At 49.2% G+C, this 24,256-nt stretch overlaps 1 protein-coding gene across 4 annotated transcripts; it reads left to right on the top strand.

The window, feature by feature from the left end:
* Positions 1–1,114: 1,114 nt before the first annotated feature.
* On the top strand, positions 1,115–19,816 carry SPINT1 (serine peptidase inhibitor, Kunitz type 1). Of its 4 annotated transcripts, XM_035539878.1 has the most exons (11): positions 1,115–1,279; positions 1,432–1,913; positions 9,633–9,784; positions 11,153–11,291; positions 12,351–12,521; positions 12,941–12,967; positions 14,256–14,381; positions 15,290–15,340; positions 15,584–15,754; positions 16,481–16,537; positions 17,692–19,816. In XM_035539878.1, the coding sequence occupies exons 2-11, from the start codon at positions 1,475–1,477 to the stop codon at positions 17,886–17,888; spliced, it is 1,530 nt and encodes a 509-aa protein (XP_035395771.1). In that variant the 5' UTR covers positions 1,115–1,279; positions 1,432–1,474; the 3' UTR covers positions 17,889–19,816. The 4 variants fall into 4 exon arrangements, with proteins under 4 accessions (XP_035395771.1, XP_035395772.1, XP_035395773.1 ...); XM_035539879.2 differs by lacking the exon at positions 12,941–12,967 and having other exon boundaries at positions 1,126–1,279; XM_035539880.2 differs by lacking the exon at positions 14,256–14,381 and having other exon boundaries at positions 1,126–1,279.
* Positions 19,817–24,256: the final 4,440 nt, after the last annotated feature.

Genomic DNA, 24,256 nt, shown 5'->3' with positions numbered 1-24,256 from the left:
AAAAGGGATTAAATCCCCTACTCTTAAGGTAAGGCTTGATTAGTTTATGAAGGGGCTCACTCTTCTGTAAACATTTAAAACAGGGGGAGGAGGGCTGCAAGGGAGGGCTTGAGTGCCTCAGGCTGTGCAGAATAAAAGACAACCTTGTCGTTTATTTATTTATTTATTATTTCCCCAGCATCAGGGGTACCACAGACAGAAACAAGCAGCAGGAATTGAAATGCGGGACCCCAGCGAGGTCCCCAAAACTGCAAAGGTAGCTGCTGCTCAAAGCACAGCCATTGCTCACCATCTCTTCTCAAAGATTTGCCAATCAATACCATCTCACATTTGCTTCTGCCTTTGAAGTGATGCAATATTTCATTAAAAATAATGTCCACGCAAATTACAAGCACCCTCTGCCCTCCTAAGCACTATGACGGAGGGCTAAGAAGACTTTACTCAGGGGTTTAGGAGTGCTTGCAGAGGGAGTGGTGACACTGATGTAGCTGGTGAACAGGGGAATTTGATCCTAGCTCTGCAAATAGAAGCAGGAAGGTAAAACACGTACCCAAGTTACAGCAGGCAGCGTTTCTGTCCCTATTTGTGGCTGATCTGTGTGAGAGTGAGGAGCACTGGAACATGGCTCACCAGGGGGCTGAGCACCAAAAAGTCTCACTGCAGTGGTGCAGGGGCTGCTGCCAGGCACACTGCCAAGGGTTTTCACCGAAGAGGAGTATTATGTCCCAAAAGCAGGGAATGAATGGTTTTGAGCATGAAATGCCTGACAGTGGGTGCAGGTTACGAGGCCAAGCCAGGGGGCTGACTCATTTGGGTCAGTGAGACCTGGGATCCCTGCCACCCCACCGGTGGCGATGCTGCGCTGCAAGGGCTACTACCAGAGGACATGTGCTCACGGCTTTCAGCACAACCCGTTTGGGCTTTTGGGCTGGCTGGAGCATAGGGATGGGGTGGGTGCCCTTGCACCTGTGCGAGCAAGAGTACCACTCTCGGATGCATAGGGCTGTGCTGGCTGCTCCCATGGGAGCCTTCGCTCCCCTTGCCAGCGGAGTGGGAAATGGTATCACCCTGCTCTCCTCCCCTTCCTCTTACGCAATGCAGCAAGGAGGGGAGTGACTTGATTTTTTTTTCCTCTCTCTGGGAGTTGGTTTTCACTTCCTGCCCCTTCCGTGCCTTTGTCTCCACTGGACGCTGCCGAGGGCACACCTGAGGGGTGAAGGCACAGGGGGACCAGGGAGACACCCTTCTCCTAGCATCGGTCCCACCTGAGACCACACAGGTGGGAGCTGAGAGCGTGTGCCTGGGGGTGAGCTGCAGGGTGGGGGGACACATCAGCCACCATGGGGAGAGCGGGGACGTGGAGCATGTCCAAAAGGTGGCATGTACTTGGGCACCATCCCTCTTAGCTTCATCTGTCTTCTCTCCCTTTAGGAAAGGACTAGGGTCTCAAGGCGGTGAGGACCAGGTTGCCAGGATGGCCAGCAGGAGACTGGGTCCGCAGTCCAGATTCAGGGTCTGCCTGGTGCTGGTGGCAGTGGCAGTCGTCTTCGGTGAGGAGCAGGAGACAAAACCCTTTGGAGAAACCTGCCTGGAGGACTTTACGGTGGGGATGCCGGGTTTGGTGCTGGACACAGACGCCTCTGTCCAGAATGGAGCCACCTTCTTGTCGTCCCCCATGGTCCATCGGGGCAGGGACTGCATGAGGGCTTGCTGTAAGGACCCTGCTTGTAACCTGGCCCTCGTGGAGCAGGTCCCAAACTCAGGAGAAGACGACATCCAGGGCTGCTTTCTCCTCAACTGCCTCTACGAGCATACTTTCGTCTGCAGGTTTGTGAGGAAGGTCGGCTTTCTCAACTTCTTGAAGAAGGATGTCTACGATGCCTACGAGGCAATGCAGAAGCACGGATCTAATGGTAAGGTGCCCATAATGGATCTGTGCAAACTGGGGTTGGGTGAGCACCGAGGGCTGCTGGCCTCGGTTCTTCCAGCTCTCAATTGTGCAGCTGTGCTGCCAAATGGCTGGGACAGAGTGGTGTTAAGCTTAGGTTTCTATACGCCTGTCCATGGCAGAGGTTTTCCCTAACTTTGATCGGTGCCTCAGTTTACCTATTAGCAAATGGAGCAGGAGCCATTCTTTAACCTATTTGAGTCAGATGGAGTGAGTGTTTACTGAATGCAGGCTGTGTTTTTGATACTTGACAACACAGAGAAAAAGGGTGCTGTTTTTCTTCTCCCTTCCCCCAGGCTTTTAATGTTGGAAAGTGAAATCCCCTAAAATCTAAACATCGACGCCTTTTAAAGGGCCACATTAATCTGCTAATTGCTCAGGGGCTGGAGGCAGGACGCAAGGCGCTTACTTTTCCTTACTTGCCGGGCCGGCAAGGTGCCTTGGTACTGCGGGGTTTGTTGGGGTTTGTGTGGTTTTGCTGGGTGGATTTTGGTTAGAAGGCTCCCCCTCTGGAGGTGGGTTTCTCTTTTCCAGCCTCTGCTTCCCTGCTTGGAAAGTTTGCACCTGGCCTGGTGGAAAACAAAGTAATCTGTAGCTGGCCGCTTGCCACACGCTCTGCAGTCTCCGTAAACATGCAGTGTGTTCAGAAACACCAAAACCATGCCAATTCCTTCTTCTGCCTCCTTTCTCCCTTGTTTTGGAGGAAGCCGAACAAGTCTCTGGCTTGACTGCGTGTTTTGGCAACCATAACCAGTTTATTACCTGTTGATGGATGGGCAGGGCTGCCTGGAGATCCCTGTGCAGGACATCCTCCTCTGGGCCCCTCCCAGCCAACCCTGGGGGCAAGGAAGAGCAGTTGTGCAGATACCAAGGGCAGCAGCTGGTGCATGGGCTTAGGCCCCATCGTGTGAGCTGAGCAGTCTTAGATCTCCTGCTGGGATGTGCCAGCCTGTGAGGCTGACCGCTTTTGTCATGGCAGAGGTGGTTCTCCTGTCCTTTGTCCCCACTAGTCACATTTTAGGGCCTTCTGGTGAATCTCTAGCTCCCTGTTGCAGTAGTCATCCCATGTCTTTGTCCTGGGCTCAAAACCCTTCCCAGGGGAGCTGCAGTTAGTGAGGAGCTAAGCCACATCTCCAGGAGTCCAAACTCCTACATGCTTTGCTGTAGGAGGAAAAGGGAATGCATCATCCCCGGTGCATCCTGATTTCACAAGGTTAGATTAAAATATAATGTGCTGTTGAGCAACGCAGCCCTTCACCAGTGCAGACCGGTGTGCTGTACAAGGAGGCTGCAGACCCGCAGCAGCAGGTCGCAGGGCCCAGCATGGCCTACGTGCAGGACACTGGGAGGCCTCCCCGGGTCACTGAGCTGCCTCGAGAGATGTTGTTTGCTGCTCCAGCCTTATCCCTGGCCATGGCAGGACGGGGTGGCTGGGCAGAGCTGGCTCCCCTGGCTAGGTTTGGCACCCAGCTGCCTGCCGGAGCATCCCAGCCAACGACAGGCAGGTGCTGCCTCGTGAGCCAGCCCTGACGCTGCTTCCCGAGGGGTTGGGATGGCTGTGGTGGAGCAGGAAGGCTGCATGGAGAGGGGGAAAACATGCTAGAAAGGCTCTTTTAGGACCACCGCCTGCCGTGCCCCTCCTCGCTCACGTGGGGCTTGCGCCATGACACCGCTGCGGGTGTAGGAAGGGCTCGGTCCTTCTACACCCCGTGTTTGCTCTCAGAGCACGCAGGGTGCCAGGCAGGGCTCCAGCTGTGGCAACAGACACCAGGGAGCTTGCTGCTGTGTGTTTGCATCAGGCTGTTCATGCTGTGCTTTGTTGGGAAATGCATTTCTGGGGCTAAATCAGGCTATCCTGGCTGAGCCCTCATCCCCAGGGCAGCTGAGTAGACAGTTAAGAATGCAGATCTTGATTTTGGTTGAGAGCCAGAAAGAATCAACAAAAACAACAACCCCAAATCCCCCTTTCCCCCACCCCCCCCAAGTCTGGGATAGTGGAGTGGGGTCAGACCAGGAGGAGGTGGAGGAGTGTGGCTGCTGGGAGGGGTGGACACAGAGGTGCAGGTGCAGGAGGCCAAGTCAACATGCCCCTGGGCGCTTGCTGGGCGCCTAGCAGCAGTAAGGAAGTTCAGCATGGGTTCAGTTTCTGGACTTTTTGAGGATGCCTGAAGAAGCAGGGTGAAACTGGTGAGTAAGGAAGCAGTTTTCAGCACGCCAGACTTTCCTCCTGTGTTTTTAGGAAAAACAAAACAAAACAAACAAACAAACAAAAAAACTCTTGGACCTGATTTTGCGCTGCAGGCAAAGCTGTCAACCCACTGTTGTGCTGCATCTCTGTGAAAATGGAAAGCTCTTCTGGAGCCTGGGTTGTCGTCACCCCCCCCGAGGCTGGGCTCCAAAGGATGGGAGGAGGCTTATGCACAGCGTTATAGTCCCTTGCCTTTACCTGCTGTCAGGTGTCCTCAAAGCCTCCAGGGTATGCTCCAGACAGTCTCTGCAAAAATGAGGATTAAAAGCATGTTTTCCTAATGAATAGTGAAATATATATTTATGTAGTTTAGAAGCCCCACTGGGTGACATTAAAGAAAAAAGCCACGTATTCCAAGACTCACTGGGAGAAGGCCTGTTGAATTAAGAGGTTTATATATGTTCAAGAGGAGACTAGATAATTCTTGAAAGAAAGAGCACACCTGGGGACTGCTGAATAGACAGATTTAATTTTGGAGTGTTTCCTGACCCTCATGGAAGCAGCTGAAAGCTGGGAGAGTATTATGGGGGAAGCATCGCATATCCTTGCCCTGTTCTTGCTCTTCCTTGAGCATGCACAGAGAGACCACTGGAAACTGAGCACTGGGACAGGGGCACCCCTGATCTACCCCACTCCAGCCACTCCTGGGTTTTTATGACTTCAGAAAAATTCTGAAGGTACTGGTAACAGAGAACACAGCTGCAATCTAGCATCTGCACATCCAAGTATGTTTTCAGTATTCTGGAGAACAAGAGCTTCTGAGTCCAGTATAAGATGGCGATGGCAGTTTGGTTCTGCCTCTTGCCTGCTCCAGCTCCTGTACAGCCCAAAGCCTCTGCTGGCATCATTAAAAGGCACTGTCCCCTTAAATCACTTCCCAGACTGAACTTTGCTGCGAGTTTTCTGCCTGGCTCATTCGGGAGGGGCAGGCTCACCGTGCACTTTGTCGGTAATAATGGAGCCCATTTTTGTTTAGGTAACCATGAGCTTATTCTGGTCTGGGCAAACCAGTTCTGGGCGTGAAACTGGAAAATAACCTCCCTGAACCTTTGTCCGTTTCATGAACTGAACCCCTTGCAGTGGTTGTGAAACGCTCGGTGACACTCTCCTTGAATTTGAGTGGGAGACGGGCTTGTGGGGGGGAGACAGGGAGCGCGGAGGAAAATGGGGGGTGCAGGAGGTGCCCGCTCCCACCTAACCGTGGATGGAGCTTTGCAGGTTACAGCTTTGGTGACACACTCAGAATGGAGAGCTTCCCAGGCCAACGTCCGCCTTTGAAGGTTTGGTCCAGTCACCATCCTCAGGTGCCCAGCAGAGGGGAGAGGGGGAACGGCAGGGTCGGTAACCACATCACCCATGCAGAGACCAGTGATGGGCCCTTGGAGACTGGTCCAGCTCCCTGCTGCATGGCTGCAGAGAGGTTAAGCTGACCTGCTGTGTGCTTCTCCTGTAAACCATTGCACAAGCCTCTAGAAACTAATCCTGAGAGCTGCTTTGCCTTGCGTGAGTTATAGAAAAACTTTATGGCTCTATTGTGACCAGATTTACTGCCCCGCCAGGACAAATCCCTGCAGAAAGAGTCTGCATTTCTCTTTTTCCAAGCAACTGTTCTGTTGCCCTTCTCTTTTCCCCCCTCCTCAGGCAAATTAACAGCACAACAACATCCTTCATTACCTTGCCTGTTATTGTGCAGTTTCCTAGTGCAGGTGGGTGAGATTTGCATGACCCCAAGCTCCGAGCTGTTTGCTTTCGCATGGCAGCCTTGGCACACAGGGCAGAGCAGGGATTCAGTGCTGGCAGGGGAGCAGCACTACTGCCCTGCCATCTTGCTCAGGCTCAGCTGGCACCTCAAAACCTCCGAGGTTTTGTGTCTCATGCCTGGACACCAGCCTGGAATTTGGGTGGCCTCGTTTCTGTTCCCGCCTCTGCTGCTGACTTGCCTCATGGCTTTGAGCGGTGGCTTTTGTCCTCAGCGAGGTGCCTCCGTGTCCCCAGCACTAGCACTGCTCATCTTGCTTCTGAGCTGCTGCTGGGGACACAAGCAGGCAGTAGGTGACAATACACAAGCAATCTCAGCACATTCTGCAGTATTTTAAGTATTGCTTTACAGTCTCAAGTACTCAGGGTGTTATCTCCCTGAGCCCTGGAATGAAGCAAATCTGGTTTTCTGTGAATTTGTGTCTTGAGGGCAGCAGCTGATATGTAAGCTCCAAAAGAGAAGCCTTCTATCTGTGAGCTCTGCTTTCTCCTGCAGGATTTCGCTGGCACCTGGTTCCGCTGGCAGCAGGGTCCCTGCTGGGGTATCCCTCCCCACCTCATGCTTACTTTTACAGCCCTTGTAGGAATTCAGTGTCTTTTAGATTTATGTTCCCCTGTCAGCTTCGGTTTGGATTTATGCATTGGTGAAGGCAGACAAACCATTCACTGTATAAGCCTTGAAACTTATTCACTGTGTAAGATCTGAACATTTTTTAAAAAGCAAAACATGGGGCTTGAAGCCTGAATGTATTATGGGTCATTTAAATTTGGGATTTTGTTTTTAAGCATTTTGGATTTATCCTATTAAGTTTTTCTCCGGGATCATTAAAAAATAATCCTTTTCCTATCTATTTTCTGATTGGAAGCTGAAGTTGTTGCTTGATGATGTGACCCCAGGAGCTGGTGCTCCACAGTAAAGAGCACAACAGCATCATAAAGCTTTAATCTCCCTACTAATTATGGACTTCTACGGAAACTTTCCAGAGACCAAAGAGCATTATAGCAAAGGCAACTTTCATTTTCAGACTACCTTTCAGAGCAAAAAGAACTGAATGGAGAATCTCCCTTCCAAGATTAGCTTGTTGGTATTTACCCTGTGTTAGTAAGCACTTGGTTATGAAGCTCAGGTGGAAAATGCCCGCTGAAGGCTTTACATAGTCAGTGTAATGAAAATGCTTCAAAGTTGCTGAGCTTTCAGAGGTCCTAAGGAGAAAAGAGAGTCATCTGAAAAAGAAATCTTGTGTTCCTAGTGAAAGGTCCTCCTTTGCAGTCACTACACACAAGCAAATCCTCTGGTTTTCTGGGGGTGAACAGGCTTGGGAGTTTCGCTTGTCAGAGATGGAGTCTGGAGAGGTAGCTGGCCCATTACTCAGAACAGACCTTTTACTTCACTCGGCAATCCACAAGCCAAAGCGACTAAATTGATCTGTGGTAAAATGTTTGGCTTGTCTTTTATCTATGTATGTATTTATTTATTTATTTATTACAGTGTGCATACTTAAAAATGTCAAGGAAATATATGATCCGGAGTAAGATCTTGTTGTAAATTAACAACCAGCCTCTGTGGTGCTGAAGAACTGGTCTTTCGCTTGTGTTACTGCCCCCACCTCTTGGGCTTACCCTGGCAGGAGGGTGGCAAGAAGCAGACGGCGTTTCTCCAGCTCAGGCTCGTGGTGTTTGCCTGGCAGGAATGGCAGGAACGTGTCCCCTTCCCAGAGCTCGTACTGGTGTGTGGCTGTTTTCCCCTGTTTAGTTTGGGAAGAATTGCCAGCTGCAGTCTGCTTTTGGCTATGGATGCTTCTGTGGCCCTTGGTAAGATCTCCTGAAAATAAAGTGAAACTCCGTTTATTCATTCTACCAGCCCTGCTCAAACCAAGAGGCACCAGGCTTGCCCAGCCCAGCTCGGTGTCTTCCAGCAGCCTCTGTGCCTGGTGGAGGCAGTATCAATCACTTTGGCATGCAGCCCTGGGGAGGGAGCAGCAGGCAGCGATGCCTCACCCAAAGGCCAAAGGACATCGGGGTGGGCACTTCTACCTCTGATGCAGATGTCATCTTTCCGGCCTCTTTCAGCCCTCTCTGCCTGTTTTGGTGGTTGCTTGTCAAAGCCTTATTGGGTCATCCCACCCAATACTTACATGAGAAGATGGGCTGAAAGATAAAGCCGGTGACAGTCTGCGGAGAGCAGACCAGTGTGATAAAGTTAACCAGAAGCCCTGCAGCTGCACGAGCTATAAGTGACCGAGCTGTTCTCACACACCAAAACCACAGTCCCTCCAGCCTGGTGATGAGGGTGGCTGGGGACCAGGCTGCAGATGGAGCTTGGGAGGGCTGGTACGTAAATACCTCGTAAATACCCTCGGCAATTCTGCATTTGAAAAGGCTGAGCACAGTGCTTGGAGGTGAAAAAAGGGAAGGTTGATTTCATGTGTGACTTTCTGGTGGCAGCAGCCTTTGTAAAACCAGAATGGGACTAATCATCTTCACTTCGTTTTGGTATCTGAAGATATGGAAAATAGATGGTTCTGGGTGGACATGTGGCCAGTCTGACCTGGAATACATGTTGCAAAACCCTCTATATTTTCTTAAATTATAGATGAAAGAACTTACATGTAGGTTGTTTCAAATGTCAGTTTTGTATGTATGCCTTATACTCCAGGTCCCTTCAGTAGGCTCTTGCAAGAGGCAACAGCTGCGACATGAATCCTGAAACATTTACATGGGAAATTAGGAGCAGGTCTGTAACAATGAAAGTAATTAGCTGGAGGAATAGTTTTCCAAGGGCTTTGGGCACTTTTCTTCAGTCCCAATTGTATCAAAATGGTAGAGTGACATAGCTAGATTAAAAATGAAAATTGATGCCATTCCAAAAGGCTCAGGGTGAACTTGAACATTGTGTCTTGGACTTGGTACGGGAACTACCAGGTGGAGTTTTATGGATGGATGTACACAGGAGACATTCAGGACAAAGGGGATAATGAGTCAGGCTTACGGTGTCGCTGCGTAGTCTGATCTGGCTGGTATGGACAGAGATCAGTTTTCCTCTCTTAAGCGCACAGCCTGGAAAAGTGCTTAATGGACTGTGGAGGCTGCTAGTAAGCTAATCCGTGGGATGGCACAAAAATAATAACAGCGTGAATGGCATTTGTGTGCATTTTCCAAGGTGCGCGTGTCAGGGTGTAAGGTGAGGTGGAGGAGGGCTGTTTTCCACCCAAACCCCACCTTGCACAGTTAAGTACACAACACAGTGCTTACAGCTGGTGGTAGGAATGATGGGAGTCCGTCCCACATTCTTGAACACCCACATCAGGTCATCTCCCGAAGTGGCAGGGTGGAGATTGCTCCGTGCTGTTTTGCGAGGATGTGGTCCAGCTGTTAGAAGCACGATGGCTGTAGGCACAGGGACACCCTCCTCCAGTGACTCCTGTGGGCAGAAACAGCTCAAAGGCACTGACAGAGTGGGTTGTGGAATTGTTAAATTACAGAGGGCAGCAGTAACGGTATTGATCGCCAGTTGCTTGCTCAGGCTGCAAGAAGCACAGCTGTTTAAAAGTGTTTTTCCTTTTAGTGGATGATGTCTGTATTGATTTACCCCGGAAGAGTCCCCCCTTTCCCATGATGGAGACAAGGACTGGACCCTTCAGCCTCTTACCCGAGCCTTGCTCTGCACTTCTTCCACAGATGACCGTCCTCCGATAGCCCGCATTGGCAGGGACATGCGGGTACAGCCGGGGGAGCCAGTGATGCTGAGAGGCGCAGAGAGCACAGACGACCGTGGGATTGTCAGCTATGAATGGAAACAGATCCTTGGGGACCCCTCTGTGGAGATGAAGGTAGGGAGATGCATGAAGGAAGCAGCTTGGTCAGTGTCACCTGCGGTCTGCTCCAGGCTGGGCTCTCCACGTTTAGCTGAGCTGGAGCAGAAACCATGTCTCCTGACAAGCTCCAAGATCTCTGGAGTGTGAACACTGTCTTGTAGATGTTAAATGTGACTTGTGGCTCTAGAAGAGCAAATGGTTGCTGTTAAACTTCTGCAAAATACTCTAGAAAGCCTTGGAGCTTGTATGGAGCTCATGTGGCACCTTCTGGGAGAATTAGCAAAGGAGTGTACCAGGCCTACAGCTGGTTTTGAAGACTAGCAATATCTAGCTCTAGGATGCTGAGGGGGCTATGGAAATCTGGAAATGCTGCTCTCCTTCTTTCTTTCCGCTAGCACAACCAAAGCAATTTTCCCCCCACACTCCCCAAATAAAACAAAACAAAAGACAATAACTATCTAACCAAACCAAAACAAAAAGAGTCATCTTTATCTTTACTCCTCTTACCTACTATGGAAGAGTAGGAAATATGTGAAGACAATTAAGAAATATGTGAGTATTTTAGAGCAATGCCTAAAGGTATCACAACTGCTACATTTCAAAATGCTCTTCTTGATCAACAAGTCTGCCTTTGCTTTTTTGGCCATGGGATCTCCTGCGTGATACTGGCTGCAAGGTCCAGGACAAATTTACCACTGGCCTTTAGTATTAAGCTAATGTGTTTTCAGTGTTTAAACTACCTTAAGAAGTTATATAGCAACACTGTCTTGAAATGTAACTAAAAAGGCAGAAACAGCATAGAAATTGAGGCCCAGCATTGTCAACAAACTTTGAGAAAAAGTTTGTGTCTATAATAACAAAACTTTATTTTCTGACAAAATAAGTTCTTCTCCTTTAGAAACCTGTTAGCAGGCAAAGAAATATGCACTCTATTCCATTTCTGAAACTAAATATACTTTCCATATTCAAAATGAAAGGATATATATTTCTTAAATATACCTAGCATATTTCCTATGTGCTATATAAATTATTCATGACAATTTTCATTTTTAAAGAAGTAAAATAAAAGCTGCAGATATTTTAGGCCTCTCCAAAGTTTTTTGCTTTCCCACATGCCTTCACAACATCCCCAGATATGAAAATTCTAATTAGGCTTCTGGTACACTTTCACTCTGCTACTCCAGCTGGGTACCAGCAGTCAGAATCCAGCCCGTGGATTTCAGGGGCACTATACAGCACTGAGACATTTTTAATGCCAAAATTCTGCTTGAGGGTTTCCAGCCAAGCTTCTTTCTTCCTAATGCAGCATGGGTCTTGCATGGCTTCACTCATGCCCTCATTACGTGTGCCTCTTCTCCATTAGCCTTTCTTTTGCATTCTCAGAAGCAGGAAGAAGACCAAGTAGAAATCTCCAACCTACAGGTGGGCACTTACGTCTTCCAGCTTACCGTCACAGACACCGCCCAGCAGAGAGACTTCACCAACATCACCATCGTGGTGCTGGATGCTGAGCAAACTGAAGGTGAGCCTGAGCCCACAAACATACAGCTGGAGTCCCCAAGCCTGGGTGATGTTCTGGCATTACCAGTGCTCTTCTCAGGGGGTAGATGGTAAAAGAGCACAGCCAACAGACCGGGCTTGCATGTCAGCTTTTCCCAGTAAAAGCCTGCACATGACAAATAGTAGAAAGTCTCTGCATTCACAGTGGTCTATTTTAGGTTTTTCTCATCCTCTGCAGAAGAGGTGCCCTGCAATATCTGTTCTTCTCTGTACAACATTGCTCCCTCTACTGGGTAACACCAGAGTGGCTGGAGCCTGGAGTCCGTCAAGAGACGGACAGAGAGGAGAACCCAAAAGGCCTTGTTGACTCCACGGTTTTGTTGTGAAGGGCCCAATTCCCTTAAGCCACAAGTTAGGTGGAGTTGTCTGCATGACATTCAGAGTCGCCCCAAAACGTTCAGTATGACAACTACATTAGGGGCAAAGCATTCTTGGACAAATGGTTGACTAGAATTTCTTCTTCTACCTCAGGTACCATAAAAATATAAGAACAGGCATATCAGGTCACTCTAAAAAGTCTGTCAGAAATCCAATACATCGCATCCAACAGCATCCAGAGTTTGATACTTGACAGTAGCTAGAACATGACATGCTATCAGTAAATCCCTAGTATGCTTGGCTACAAGGAATTTACAGCTATTTACAGCTATGTGAGGAATTTACAGTCTCTTTAAGCAAAAGAGGATGTTTTTGTGTTAAATATCCGTGGATGAGCCTTTGCATAGCAGTAGCATCCTGAAGCAAGGAGTTTCACAGATAAACTGTGCTATGTGCTTTTATGAATGTGGCACCTTCTAATTTAATTTTGTGGCCTCTCATGTAAGTATATATAAAAGCCTGCCTCTCATATAAGTAAACATATAATGTGATTCCCTACTTGCTTTCTGCATACCACTCACTATTATGTAAATCTTTCAGACAAATGTCTACGCCGTTAGCAAACTTTCCTTTGAAAGATTTTCTACTTGGTGTGGATGTAAAGCAAGCTAACCAGAGCCTTCTGTGCTAACTTTCTCGATAGAGCATTGCTTGACTCCAAAGAAGGTGGGTTGGTGTCGCGGCTCTTTTCCACGCTGGTTTTACAACCCAGCCCTTCAGCAGTGCGAGGAGTTCATTTTTGGTGGATGCAAGGCCAACAAGAATAACTACTTACAGGAAGAGGAGTGTGAACTCGCCTGCAAGAATGTTAAGGGTGAGTCTGCTTCAAAAATCGACCCCCTCTTTCTCACACGAGAAAGAGGAGTTCTGCTGGAGTTCCTGGAGTTCTGCTCCCCTGCTCAGTGCCAGGTCAGCTCCACTCAGTCAGCATCAAGCGTCACCACAGGCTTGGTATAACCAGACAGGACAGGCAGTGGCAAGAGCTGGCTCATTCTGACTCAACCTCTTCAGGACCAGGTGTACCTGGTGTGTCTCTGGCTGCAGAAACCCTCACCAAAAACTTGTGCCACATCTTAAGCCTAAATTCAGTATTTGCATCCCACACTGCTACAGGTCTCTATTCTAGAAAAGGTACATTTCTTAGGTGAAACATGGAGGCAATATAAAGCTGATCCTAAGCTGACAAAGTGATGTGGTAGTAAATTTATTTTATTTTCCCCCTTATCTCTTCAGGTTCTGTTGGTGGGCGACAAATGCCAGGTAAGCCTCCTTCACCCCTGTGTAATCCTGCCCTAAGCTCAGGCTTAGTGTCTCATATCCATTCCTGTGGCTTTTTGATTAGCAGTCAGTGTGGAAGTGAGGTGTTGGAGACTAATTTCTCTACCAAGCCTTTCACTTTCACATCATAGGATAATTCAGGTTGGAAATTACCTCTAGAGGTCACCTGGTCCAACCCACTACTCAAAGCAGGGCCAGATCTGAGTCATGTAAGGTTGCTCAGGACTGTGTCCAGGCCAGTTTTGGGTATCTCTGAGGAAGGAGATTTTATGCTCTCTCTGGACATCCCTCATTATATTTTTTTTCCCTTCTATGGAATCAGTTTCCCCTGTTGCAACTTGTGTCTGTTGCCGCTCATCCTATTACTGTGCACCTCCAAAAAGAGTCTGTCTCTGTCTTTTCCATAACTTCATGCTAGGTCATGTGCTCCAACCTCTTCCTGAGTCTCTACAGCTTCCCTCCGGTATGCCAGTGTTTTTTGTGACTGGGGAGCTCAGACCTGGGCACAGCACTGACCAGCTGGAACCACCTCTGGGGCAGAGGGGAACGACCACTTGTCTCCGCCAGCTCTCCCAGTCCAGCGTGCAGTTGGCCATCCTTGCCACAAGAGCTTTCTGCTGACACACATCCGGCACGTCCATCCTGACCCCCAGGGCCTCTTCTGCAGGACTCCTTTCTCTCTTCTTGGTGTCGGACTGGTGCTCTTGCATGGGGTTGTTCTGTGTCAGGTGTGGGACTTTTAGTTTGCTGCTTTGTCTTGGCATTTGCTTTTGCACTTCATGAGCAAAGCTGAAAGCCTCCTCCCACCTACCCTGCTCTCCCTGCATGCCATTGTGTCTCCTGCTACCCCCATTCCATATTACTCACAAGCTTTCAGTGGTTTCACTGCCCCAGTCTCTGCCCTTAAGCCAGGGACTGGGAAGCCTGCGGGCAGACCCTCCCAGTAAAGACGGAGGCAAAGAAGGCATTGAGTACTTCAGCCTTTTCTGGGTCTTTTGTCACCATGTCCCCATGCTGTCTGGAGCATTAACCTGTCTTGCTTCCACCTTCCGTGAGCTTTTATTTTTTTGAGAGGAAGCAAGGCTGTTCCCAGAGGAGTGCTTGCCTTATAAACAAGAAATTGCATTTTTTTTCTTTTTTTTGAGTAGAGTGGCACTGAAGAGAGAGCTTTGCCAGCCCTATCACCAGCTTTTAAGTCCTTCATAAAGCATCTATGTGGCAGGGAGAAAGAATGAATTTTAATGAACTATCTGAACTGTTTCTGATGCAGTATGCAATGGGAACTGTCAGGCCCCCTCCTTCAGATGCAAGGATGGCTGCTGCATTGATGCCTATCTGGAGTGTGACGAAACTCCAGACTGTGCTGATGGATCAGACGAGGTGTATTGTGAACAATGTAAGTTCTTCAAATTCTGGGTTAGAATACGTAGTATATGCACAGGGATGAGCACAATATAAGTTGCATCTGTTGACTCAATGCTTTCCGTTGCCCTGTATTCTTACTCCTGACCCTGCATGAACTCTTCTGCAGTATTGTCATATTTGCAGGTTCTGCCACCTCCCTGGTTGCTGCTGACTGCTACAGCTGCTTTTCCTGCTGGGATGTTCCTTCCACTCTCTTCTCTGTGCCTGCCTGTGAGACTTGAGAGCCTGTTCTCTCCTCCTCTTCCAATATTTTATCTCTGAATGACCTTACCTGCTCTCCTCGTCTTTGGAGATGGGAAAATAAACCGTTATTTCTCCCAATTTGTCCAGCGTCTCAGTCCCCTCAACATCCTCACATTAAGCTAATATAAATGCACAGTGGCAAGCTGCTGAAATTTCTAATCCCTTCTTCCTCCCTCCTTCTTCTCACAGTATTCCCATAATCTCTTCCCTATCTGTGTGCATTGTTACCTTTCTAGGCTGCAAGCATATGATTCATTTCTCTTGACCTCTCATTTCCTGCACTAATGCTCTTTCATACTTTTCAAAAATCTGGAGTGAGAAAAGTTTCCCCATTTTTCATGATGGAAAAACCTAAGAAAGCAGCCTTTGCTTTTCTTAGTTTCTCCTCTGTATTTGTGGAACTGACATTGGGAACAGTTTCTAGTTGTTACATTTTATTTTCCCATGTTCCTTTCATAGCACTGAGATATCTAAGGACCTCAGGTTACATCTCTCTTTCCTTGGCTTGTAATAGTAAATAAATATTCAGGAAAGCCCTGTCTGCCCATGTCTATGTGGATGGAAGCTTTTCTTTATTTTTTATTTTTTGTATTCAACTGGTGAGAGAAGTTCTAACACAAAATGTTTCTCTTGCAGATGCTCGTGAGTTCAATAGACTGCAGAAAATCAACGTTACACAAAAGCAGGGTATGTACAGAGCACCTAGGCTGACATCTGCCAGCTTCTGCCTTTCTCTTCAGTTCTGTAGTGGCAGCTCACCTTGGCAATGCCAATTTGAGCATCTGCCAACTGGGCAGGGAGCACCCGAGAGCCACAGGTCTCACCATGGATGCCCTCTGCCGCAGTGCTTGTGCTCTTCTGCCATGAGCAGATGTTGCAGCTCTGGGAATGTGCTTCTTGGGCTAGAGCATCTCTCCCTTGCTTTGCCAGATCACTGTGTGGACTTGCCCGACACTGGTCTGTGCACAGAGAGCATCCCCCGCTGGTACTATAACCCATTCTCCGAGAAATGCGACCGCTTCACCTATGGGGGCTGTGGTGGCAACAAGAACAACTTTGAAGAAGAGGGAGAGTGCATGAAATCGTGTTCAGGCATCACAAGTAAGCAGACATAGTGAGGGCTGGAGTTTTACTGATCAGTCTTGGAAAATCCCTCAAGATTAAGTTCTGTGGTGATAAAGAGGCAGTGCCTTGGGAGCCTTCAGACAAAGCAGTTCTGTTCTCAACCCCTGGCCATGCCCCACAGTGTTCCGCAATGTACGGAGTACTTGCGGGGAACAGTGCATGTCTACAGCACTCTTCTGGAGTGCAGTCTGTCACTTCTCAGAGCTGAAAAGACGTTTTGGGTGCTGATGTTTAAAAATGATTCAGAGGAGCATGACAAAACCAGACAGAGATATGGTATGGCCTCTCTAAAAACAATATAATTTTCTAGCTTGGCTCCAGCTCTCCACAAGAGGGAGGGGAGAAATGAAGAAAATTCTCAATGACACATATGAGGCAGAAGTTTTAAACAAACAAGAGGAAAAACTTTCACACTGTAGTGCCCCGTAGGTGTTGCTGTGGAGACCAACAGCAGACATGGGAGGAATTCTGACAAACTGCATCTGCTAGGAGGCAATGTTGCTGCTTTTGTGAAGTGACAGCCCCAGCTAGAGTGTGCCTCACAGGTCTGCCCTGAGAGCTCAGCACCAGGGCTGTCAGGAAGGGTGGTGTATGCATGTAGTCACTTCACAGTACCAGGAATGCACTCCTCAGAAACCTGTCTTAGCCCTTGTTCCCACCTTTCTTTGTAAAACTTTTTTCCTGTTTCTGCTCTCAATTCAGAAGCAGATGCCATTGGCCGAAGATGGGAATCATTTGAGCCCCACAGCGCTATGTTAAGTGAGTAACAGTTCTTCATACAGAGCTTGTTTGTTGCTTTCACCCTGTCCTGAAAAAAAAAAAAAAAAAAAGTGCCTTTCCTTGGAAATAATAAACTTCTTTCCTATTCCCCATGCCCCTTCTGAGGGGTTGAGGGAGCAATGTGGGACTTGTGGGACACTAGCAGTGGCCAAAGAGATTATTCTGTGGACTGTGTGTCTCTGGGCTAATTTCTCCTTCATCTGTGACTCGGTAGCTCATAGCAAAGGCTCCTGATTTCCTTTTTATCAACATGCATGAACGTTCAACATCAAAAAATTACAAGGAAGATTCTTCCTAATGGCCACATTTACAGAAGAACTGCTAGCTTCTGAAAAAAAAAAAAAAAAAAAGCCCAAGTGGTTATGTGAATAATGTCTGGTGCTTGATTGTGGGGACATCTCATGACCCTATACCTCCTCTCTACAATTGTAAAGAACACCAAAGCCATTGAACTACAAGTTCTTAAAATAACAACACATTAAGCTTGGTGTCCTTTTTCACCACAGGGCTGTAAGACCTCTTTCTTTAGTAGAAAACTGGAATTATACCCTTCTGTTCTTCAAACCTAGAGGGTGATTTAACCCTCACATTCACCCCAGCTCTCAAATGCATCATGTTTGCCATCATGTCCATCAATAACGTAGGAGTTTGGTCAGTTGTAAGACTGCTGACTGCTGTGCTCACAGCACTGCTACAAGCTCTTTCCCCACAGACCCAGACCACCCACCACAGCTTGCTCCCATGGCTTTATTCCAACCAGGGGGTGCTTCTCTGCGACCACCCCGCTGATGTATGAAGAAAGGTCAGCATTAGAGAAGTGTTTGGTGTTTATACATGAAGAAGCCTGCCGAAGTCACCGAACAGCCTTTAGAGGGCGTGGTGCATCTGAGAAATGATGGGAGCTGTGACTTGGGAGAGAGATGATGCCTGTACCTTGGCCGTACCCTTATGCCGTGTGGTTCTCTTCCTTCTTCACCCAGTTTTGAAGTGACCACTCGGCTGCCAGCCCACCCCTCCTCCTTTTTGCCATAAAAACTTCTGCAGCAGCTTTTGTGCTTGCTCCTTCCTGACCACCCATGCTGTGCCAAAGCTCATGGAGCAGCCCTCCTAACGCGTTCGTGTATCCCCGGCAGGTGCCTTTGAGGTGGTGATTGCTGTGCTCCTTGGCATCTGCATCATGGTGGTCCTGGTGATCATCGGCTACTTCTTCCTGAAGAACAGGAGGAAGAACAGCCGTCGCCGTCAGCCGACCACCGCTACCAACTCCACCCTCTCCACCACAGAGGACACTGAGCATCTGTTTTACAACGGTGCCACCAAACCAGTCTGACCTACAGCCTCTCTCTCTCCAGCCACGCATTGGGACATTCCCAAGAACTTCTGGAGTTTTGTTTTTAGACAGGGGCCTGTGCCTGAAGGGCTTTTTTTTTCTTAAAGACATTTGTAGCATGAGGCCAAGATCTAGCCATGATTTGGCAGTAATAGTGGTTGTGATTGTCCTGGCTAAATGGCTGCTCTGGACTGAGGACCTGGGAGCGTTTTGATGCTCTCTGATGTCTATCCCTTCCTAACCTCAAACAATCCAGTGAAAACTCTGAATGACAACTTTCTTCCTTCTCAAACCTGGAGCACAAGTCAGCTCTACTTACTGAAGGACCCTGAGATTGCATCTGTGTAGCATTCATATTGGTGAATGGTGCAAGCTCACCAGAGCCAGCAATTTTGTGTTTGCAGTGCCGCTTCCTTCCACCCAGCCTCATAGTTTCTGCCCTTTCCCCACTTTGCAAGGTGGCCCTGCCTTCCCGCAGTCCTCCTGGTCGTGGTGAGCCTCGTGGGGACTGTGTGCTTCGGGTAACTGGCTGGACCTGTTCTGAGAGCTCTGCGACACTGTCCGGTGGTTCCTGTTCTCATGATGGAAGGAAACAGAAATACCTGTTTTAATCACTAGGCTTTGCTTTTTAACAGAAAAGTGCACCTAGATTTTTTTTTTCTGCCTGGCTGTCACGTTACAGCCACCTGCATACAGTATGTGTCTACCATTTTCTCTCCCTGAGTTGCCCTGGTTGCTTTTCCAGTGTTCAGCCTGACCCTGAGCACATTGACACAATATCTATTTATTCTCACATGAAATGAAAAGGAATGTCCTGACTTTCCTGCTGATGGTGAGGGGAGGGCAGAAGGACCCAGCTCCCCCCGTTGCTGCTGTGGTGCCAGCCAGTGGTGACCATGGCAAACCTTGTGCTCCCAAAGGGGCTGCCCAGAAACCTCGTGGGAAAGCACTGCCTGGTGTTTGGGAAGCATCCTTGAGGGAGGTAGGGAAGGAGAGGATTCTGGGGAGAAGTGCAGTGAAGGAACCAGAGGGTTCCCTGGAGGTACTGAGGCCATCTGCATGGTCCTGGCTGTGCCACCGAGCAGTGCCGGTGGCTGCTGCGCCCTCCAGGAAGCTTGTGCTGCTATTTTGGTTTTACTGCCCTCTCCTCACACAGCTGCTGACCTGAGTCCCTGTCATCAGGAGCAGGCCAGCTAACATCCTCTTTCCTGCTGTCCTGTCCCTCCCGGTGCAAGATGAGCCCAGCCCTGGGAGGTCCAGAGCTCATCCCTGGCCCCGTGGCAGCACGTGACATCCCCACCTCGCTGAGGTCCTGCGTGCTCCCCGTAGGCTGATGTAGCAGGGTGCCCCCCAGCTCTGTACGGCTACGTCTGCAGCATCCAGGCTTGTGCCTCTGGTTGCTGAGGGCTTCAGCTGTGGGCTGAAACTGCTGTTTCTGTAGTGCCTGGTACACCCTGTCAGGCATGGGGTTGGCACCAGTCCCTGAGCCCCCTGTGCCTACTGTTCCTGGAAAACTGCTGTGAAGAGAGAGGAAATCGGGTGCGTGCGTGCGTGCGTGTAACAAAGCACAAATCTATGTACAGATTTTAGTTTAAATGCTTGGACCCTTTCAGGGCTGAGGGCAGAGTGGCTCTGGAAGGCTCTGTTGATGGCTCAGGGAATGGCTCATCTCCCATGTGCAGCTCTGGGAGAAGTGCTGAGTTGTGCCAGTGCCTGGGCTGGAGGGGAAGAAACTGCTGCCCACAGACTGGTGACAATCTGACTGCACGCTTCTCCCTGTCACAGCAGGGCTCGTGCTCACAGCCATCTGCCCCAGTGTCCCTGGGGCAGGTCAGATTCCTCCATGGCTTTTCACGGTCTGTCTCGTATCATTTCTTCCATCGCTCCGATTTTCCCACAGCCTATGCAATAAACTTACCATCTTGATTTACTTTTTGTGCATTCACTCTGATAATGCAAGTTGCAATAAAAGGGAATTGTTTGTCTTATCTGGCTTGGGAGTGGTGTCTGAGAAGCAACGACCTGCAGAGGAGGAAGGTGCTGTTCCCATGCCTGCTATCTCCCACCCTTTCATCTGCAGGTGTTGCTGCAGCCACAGTGCCGCGGTTTGGGGAGGGCTGGGCGGGGGGCGCAGCACGAACAGGTGAATGCAGCAGGTAGGGTTAACTGGAGAGAGCAATCCTGCCTGGGGAGTGCTGGGGGTGAGATCATTGCCCACTAAGTCAGGGAGAGATGAGGCAGGGTGTAACCTGAAACTGGGTTCCAGCTGGTCAGACTGGTTTCCGTCTGAAACCAAGAGCAGACACTGCACTTCAAACAGGACTTGCTCTCCTGCATCTCCAGGCTGGTGAGATGTAACTTACTGCGATGTAAGGTTAGCTAATGGGCCACGGACGTGCATTAAAACTGGGCTGCCCTGCCCCTGCATCACCAAACTGGTGATGCTGGGCGTCCCAGCGCTGCTCCCCATCAGGAAGGTTTTCTGACCTGCGCTCTGCTCCGGGCTTTGCCCTGTCACTGCCATCTCTCCGACCTACGCCAGCCGTCCTGTGCAGCTGCTTACACCCACGCTACCCCCATGTGCCCTCTGAGGGGCTGCCCCAGGAGAAAATCTTGATGGGGTCACCAGTCCTGGCATGGAGTGGGTAACCCATGGTGTGGATGTTGGAAACGGAAGCTGCTTCTCTGATACACCCAAAGAGAGAGGGCTATGTGTGTTACACTCACGTTCACTTAAAGCTTGTCGTCCTGTTCCAAGCTTCTTTGGGATGGAGGGCACGAGGGGTGTCAGGATGTCAGCACAACCCAGGGAAGCTCGGAGCCTCAGCAGGCCCCAGTGCTGCCGGCTGTAAGGGCGTGCACCCCAGCCCTGCACTCCCCAGCTTGTATGGTGCGGGGTCAGACCCCTGATGGTCAGACAGCCCTAGCTCTTCCCCTGGCAGCAGCCAGAGATGAATACTTGTGTAAGGCACTGCTGCCAGGACTGTGCTGCTCCACCGAGGGCAACCCGCTGCCTGTTCCACAGCATCCATCTGATTTGTTCGTGGCCTCCACCTTTGTAGAAGGAAGACCACAGAGCCGCTCATGTCCAGCAAAGCTTTTTACCCACCTCGCTCCCACTGCCAGGGGGCTTGCCTGAGACTGTGGGTGATTTAATCCCAGTGGGCTCAAGGAATCCTCCGACGCCTTGTGTGGCTGCCAGGCTGGCGGCAGGAAGCATTAGCTCACAGTTCGATACCAGGTGTCTCCGGCCTCCCCGTGGCACAATGGCTCCGTAAATAAACACAGCAGCTGCCCCCAGCAGGACAGGGGATGGCTCCACAGTGGCAGGCCAGAATATTGTCTCCTGCACAAAGGCCACGGTGATGTGATACTTTCTGATAAGTTGCTTCTGCTTTCTGGCTTAATTTATTGCTTAAGGAAGAAATTATTTTGGCTTTGAGGTCAAACAGTTCATTCAGGTTATCGACAGAGCTCTAAAAGAAGGAGGAAGGAGGAATGGGCTTGTCTTCGAGCTCTGCAGAATGTAAAAAGAAATTTGAATGCACACTGTGGAGTGTGCTTTCTTATACATCTAACAGGGTTTTCTTGGGACTGTGGGCTGCAGCCCATCTCTACCACATCTTTCTCTGAGGAAGACAACCAGATTCCCCCCTGGCAGAGGTGGCACCAACCTAGTGCTGGAGAGGACCACCTCTTCCACCCCTTCCCATGACAACCTGGACCTTCCTCCAGGGTGCTCTGGCCCCAGTGCAGGGGTTAAGGTGGCCAAAGCAGCTGAGGGCCAACGTGGCAGAGCACTTTGCATGCAGCCAGCAGGGGGACAGCGTTGCATGTTTTCCAGCCAGTTCTGGGATTCCTCAACTGATGATATCTAAAGCCTCAAGAACACTAACATGGGGTGAACAGCAAGAGGCTGCTCAGGTGAAGGATGCAAGGCTCCATTGCAAGTTAATTGGCAGTGTCCTTTGCTCTGAGCCTTATCTTTCCTTACACATGTGGGTAACTCAGCCTCCTGGGGTTTAAATAAGTGAGTGAACTTCTGGCAAACATTGAATAAAAGGCTGTGAAAAACTGATCTGGGGGTTTCTTTACAAGGCAGTAGCATCAATTGGAGCCTGTATCTACAATACTTGTCCTATGTGAAGACATTCTTACAGAATAAGATCAGATACAGATTTGAAATGTCATGGCTATTCCAGACTTTAGTAAGCAAACACTGCTTGCTAAAGGAGTGCCTGTGTGGGAAACAGTCTATGAAAACTTTCCAGACACTTTTTTTTTTTTCCTCCTTGAAGAAATGGAGAGAGAAATTAGAAACACTCTCCCATGGCCATTCAGCACGGAACCATGTTACTATAATAATCTATAGTCACAGGGAAATACAGCCAGCTAGGACAACCTTTATTTAAAAGAAATTATAGCAGATCCAGTCTCTTCTGCAACACAGCCTGTAGAAAGGTATGGAGGAGCTTTTTTGCAAGGAAGCTTGGCTGACCAGTGTCACAGGGAAGTGACTGTTTCCTGGGCAAGGTGCCATATTAGGTGTGACAGAGTTTCTGTGGCCCTTCAACAATGATTGTCTCCCCAAAATGCCCTCATCTGCAGCCGTGTCAGGAGTTTTGAAATTCACGATTGGTTCCTGTAAGAGCTCTAGGAGATTTCTGGCAAAGGCCAGACCCAGCGTTTAATTACTGTGTTCTCCAAGTTGCCCAGAGCCAGCCTGCATTAGAGGTTACACAAAACAACAGGTAGCAGTTGATGTGAGCTACAGAGGCTAGCAAGGCTGGTGGAGCCAGCTGGGCGCTCCAGAAAGAAGAGGGGAAATTTCCACAAATCTCAGCATAGACAAGATGTCTGTGGCTTTGTTCTCTGCTCTGACACACCTGACCCACATGCCACATGCTTCAAGATTGTCAAAAAATATTTGCAGCTGTTCTCGAAGCAAAGCATTGTCTGTGCTGGCCCAGGAATTCGAGCTGCTGGGACTCTCCCAGCCGTAAACTTCTTTAAATTAAGCCATAGTGTCCCTCTCATGTAGGCATGGGGGGAGCCGTTCCCTCCCCAGCTGCACCCAGGGTCCGAGTGCTGGTGCCTGCCTCCTGCCTGTTCCTCCAATGCAGGCTGCCGGCTGCACTGATGTGTTTTTAATTCATTTGAGGGTTATTGTTCAGCCAGGGCAGGTTTCCGAAGCGGTTTGCCAGCCCCTTTGAGGTGTCCACAAGAGGGGGCAGCAATACCTTAATGTCCCGCCTGGTGTTATCTTGGACATTGCAATGTCGAACCAGCAGAGACATCTTGTGCTGCAGGCACTGGGCACTACTCTAAGGTGTGAGATGCCATGGCCATCTATGAGCCGCATAAGCTATGAGGTCTTGTTCCCTTCCTCCCCATCTGTTATGGTCCATGTTATCATACTCCAGCCAGCCTCCAAGCCTCATAGCCACCTCGGAGGCAGGGGAGAGATGGTGCAACCTTCCAAAGAGCAGAAAACTGACTGCAGGTCTCCGAAGCCTCTTGTGGGTCCTCCATACACTGGGTCTTCTTCCCTTTGGTTTCATGTGGCTTACACAGAGCCAGCCTCAGCTCCCAGGCTCATGAGTCCAGCAACAAAATCTTGCAATTTTTTAAAAAAGTCTGGGGGTGTTTCTCCCTCTTGTTTTTTTTTTTTTCTATTATTTGGGTACATTTCCCAGATTTTTTTCCAACTTCTACTCCTCCCCCTAAAACATACAGTATGTTTTGGTAGAAATAAGAGATTTTTTTTCATGTAATCACAGGACTTTAGGGAAGTGGAGTTTTCATTAAAATCAAACCAAGCCTAAACCGTCCTTTTGTAGAGTGTCATCAAATTCAGAAGTTTGCAGCCGTGCCTTCCAAGCCTCACCATACACCCCTTTTCTCTGTCTTGGAGGCTATAAATCCATATTAGAGGATGAAGGGGCATTTTTCACACACTCAGGGAGGCTTCAGTACCAGGGCAGACACTGGGCAGCAGTGGGGTCATTGCATGGACCGTGTGGCTCCACAGCCGAGCAGACGGAGCTGCTGCCGAGGACGCAACGCTCTTATTTTAATGCCCTCACTAGAGGTTTTTGGTGCACAAAGTTTCTGTTAAACCAGTTTGAACTGGTTCTCTCTCTTATTTAGAAACTACCCATGCTCATGCTGTAGAATTACACCATGTCAACAAATCTTCCTTTCCCTCTTGCCCTAGTATTCTGGGAGAGGGGGAGGTCTTTTTACCTTTCCCTGAAGCCTGAGCTAATCTGTTTTAAATGCAAAACAAATGTACCCAGGAATTGCCTCTTTCCTGCCATGTCTTCTGCTGACTGCTCCTTCCACTGCCCCTCAGCCATAGCCATATC

The sequence above is a fragment of the Cygnus atratus genome, chromosome 5 (assembly GCF_013377495.2).
Source record: "Cygnus atratus isolate AKBS03 ecotype Queensland, Australia chromosome 5, CAtr_DNAZoo_HiC_assembly, whole genome shotgun sequence".
Taxonomy (NCBI): Eukaryota; Metazoa; Chordata; class Aves; order Anseriformes; family Anatidae; genus Cygnus; species Cygnus atratus.
This window is presented reverse-complemented; position numbering and strand designations above follow the sequence as displayed.

Excerpts from the sequence above, each read along its gene's own strand:
- SPINT1 (XM_035539878.1), top strand. The coding sequence starts at position 1,475 with ATGGCCAGCAGGAGACTGGGTCCGCAGTCCAGATTCAGGGTCTGCCTG. Across the intron at positions 9,785-11,152 it reads ACCCCTCTGTGGAGATGAAG|AAGCAGGAAGAAGACCAAGT; the intron begins GTAGGGAGATGC and ends TTGCATTCTCAG. Across the intron at positions 15,755-16,480 it reads ATCGTGTTCAGGCATCACAA|AAGCAGATGCCATTGGCCGA; the intron begins GTAAGCAGACAT and ends CTCTCAATTCAG.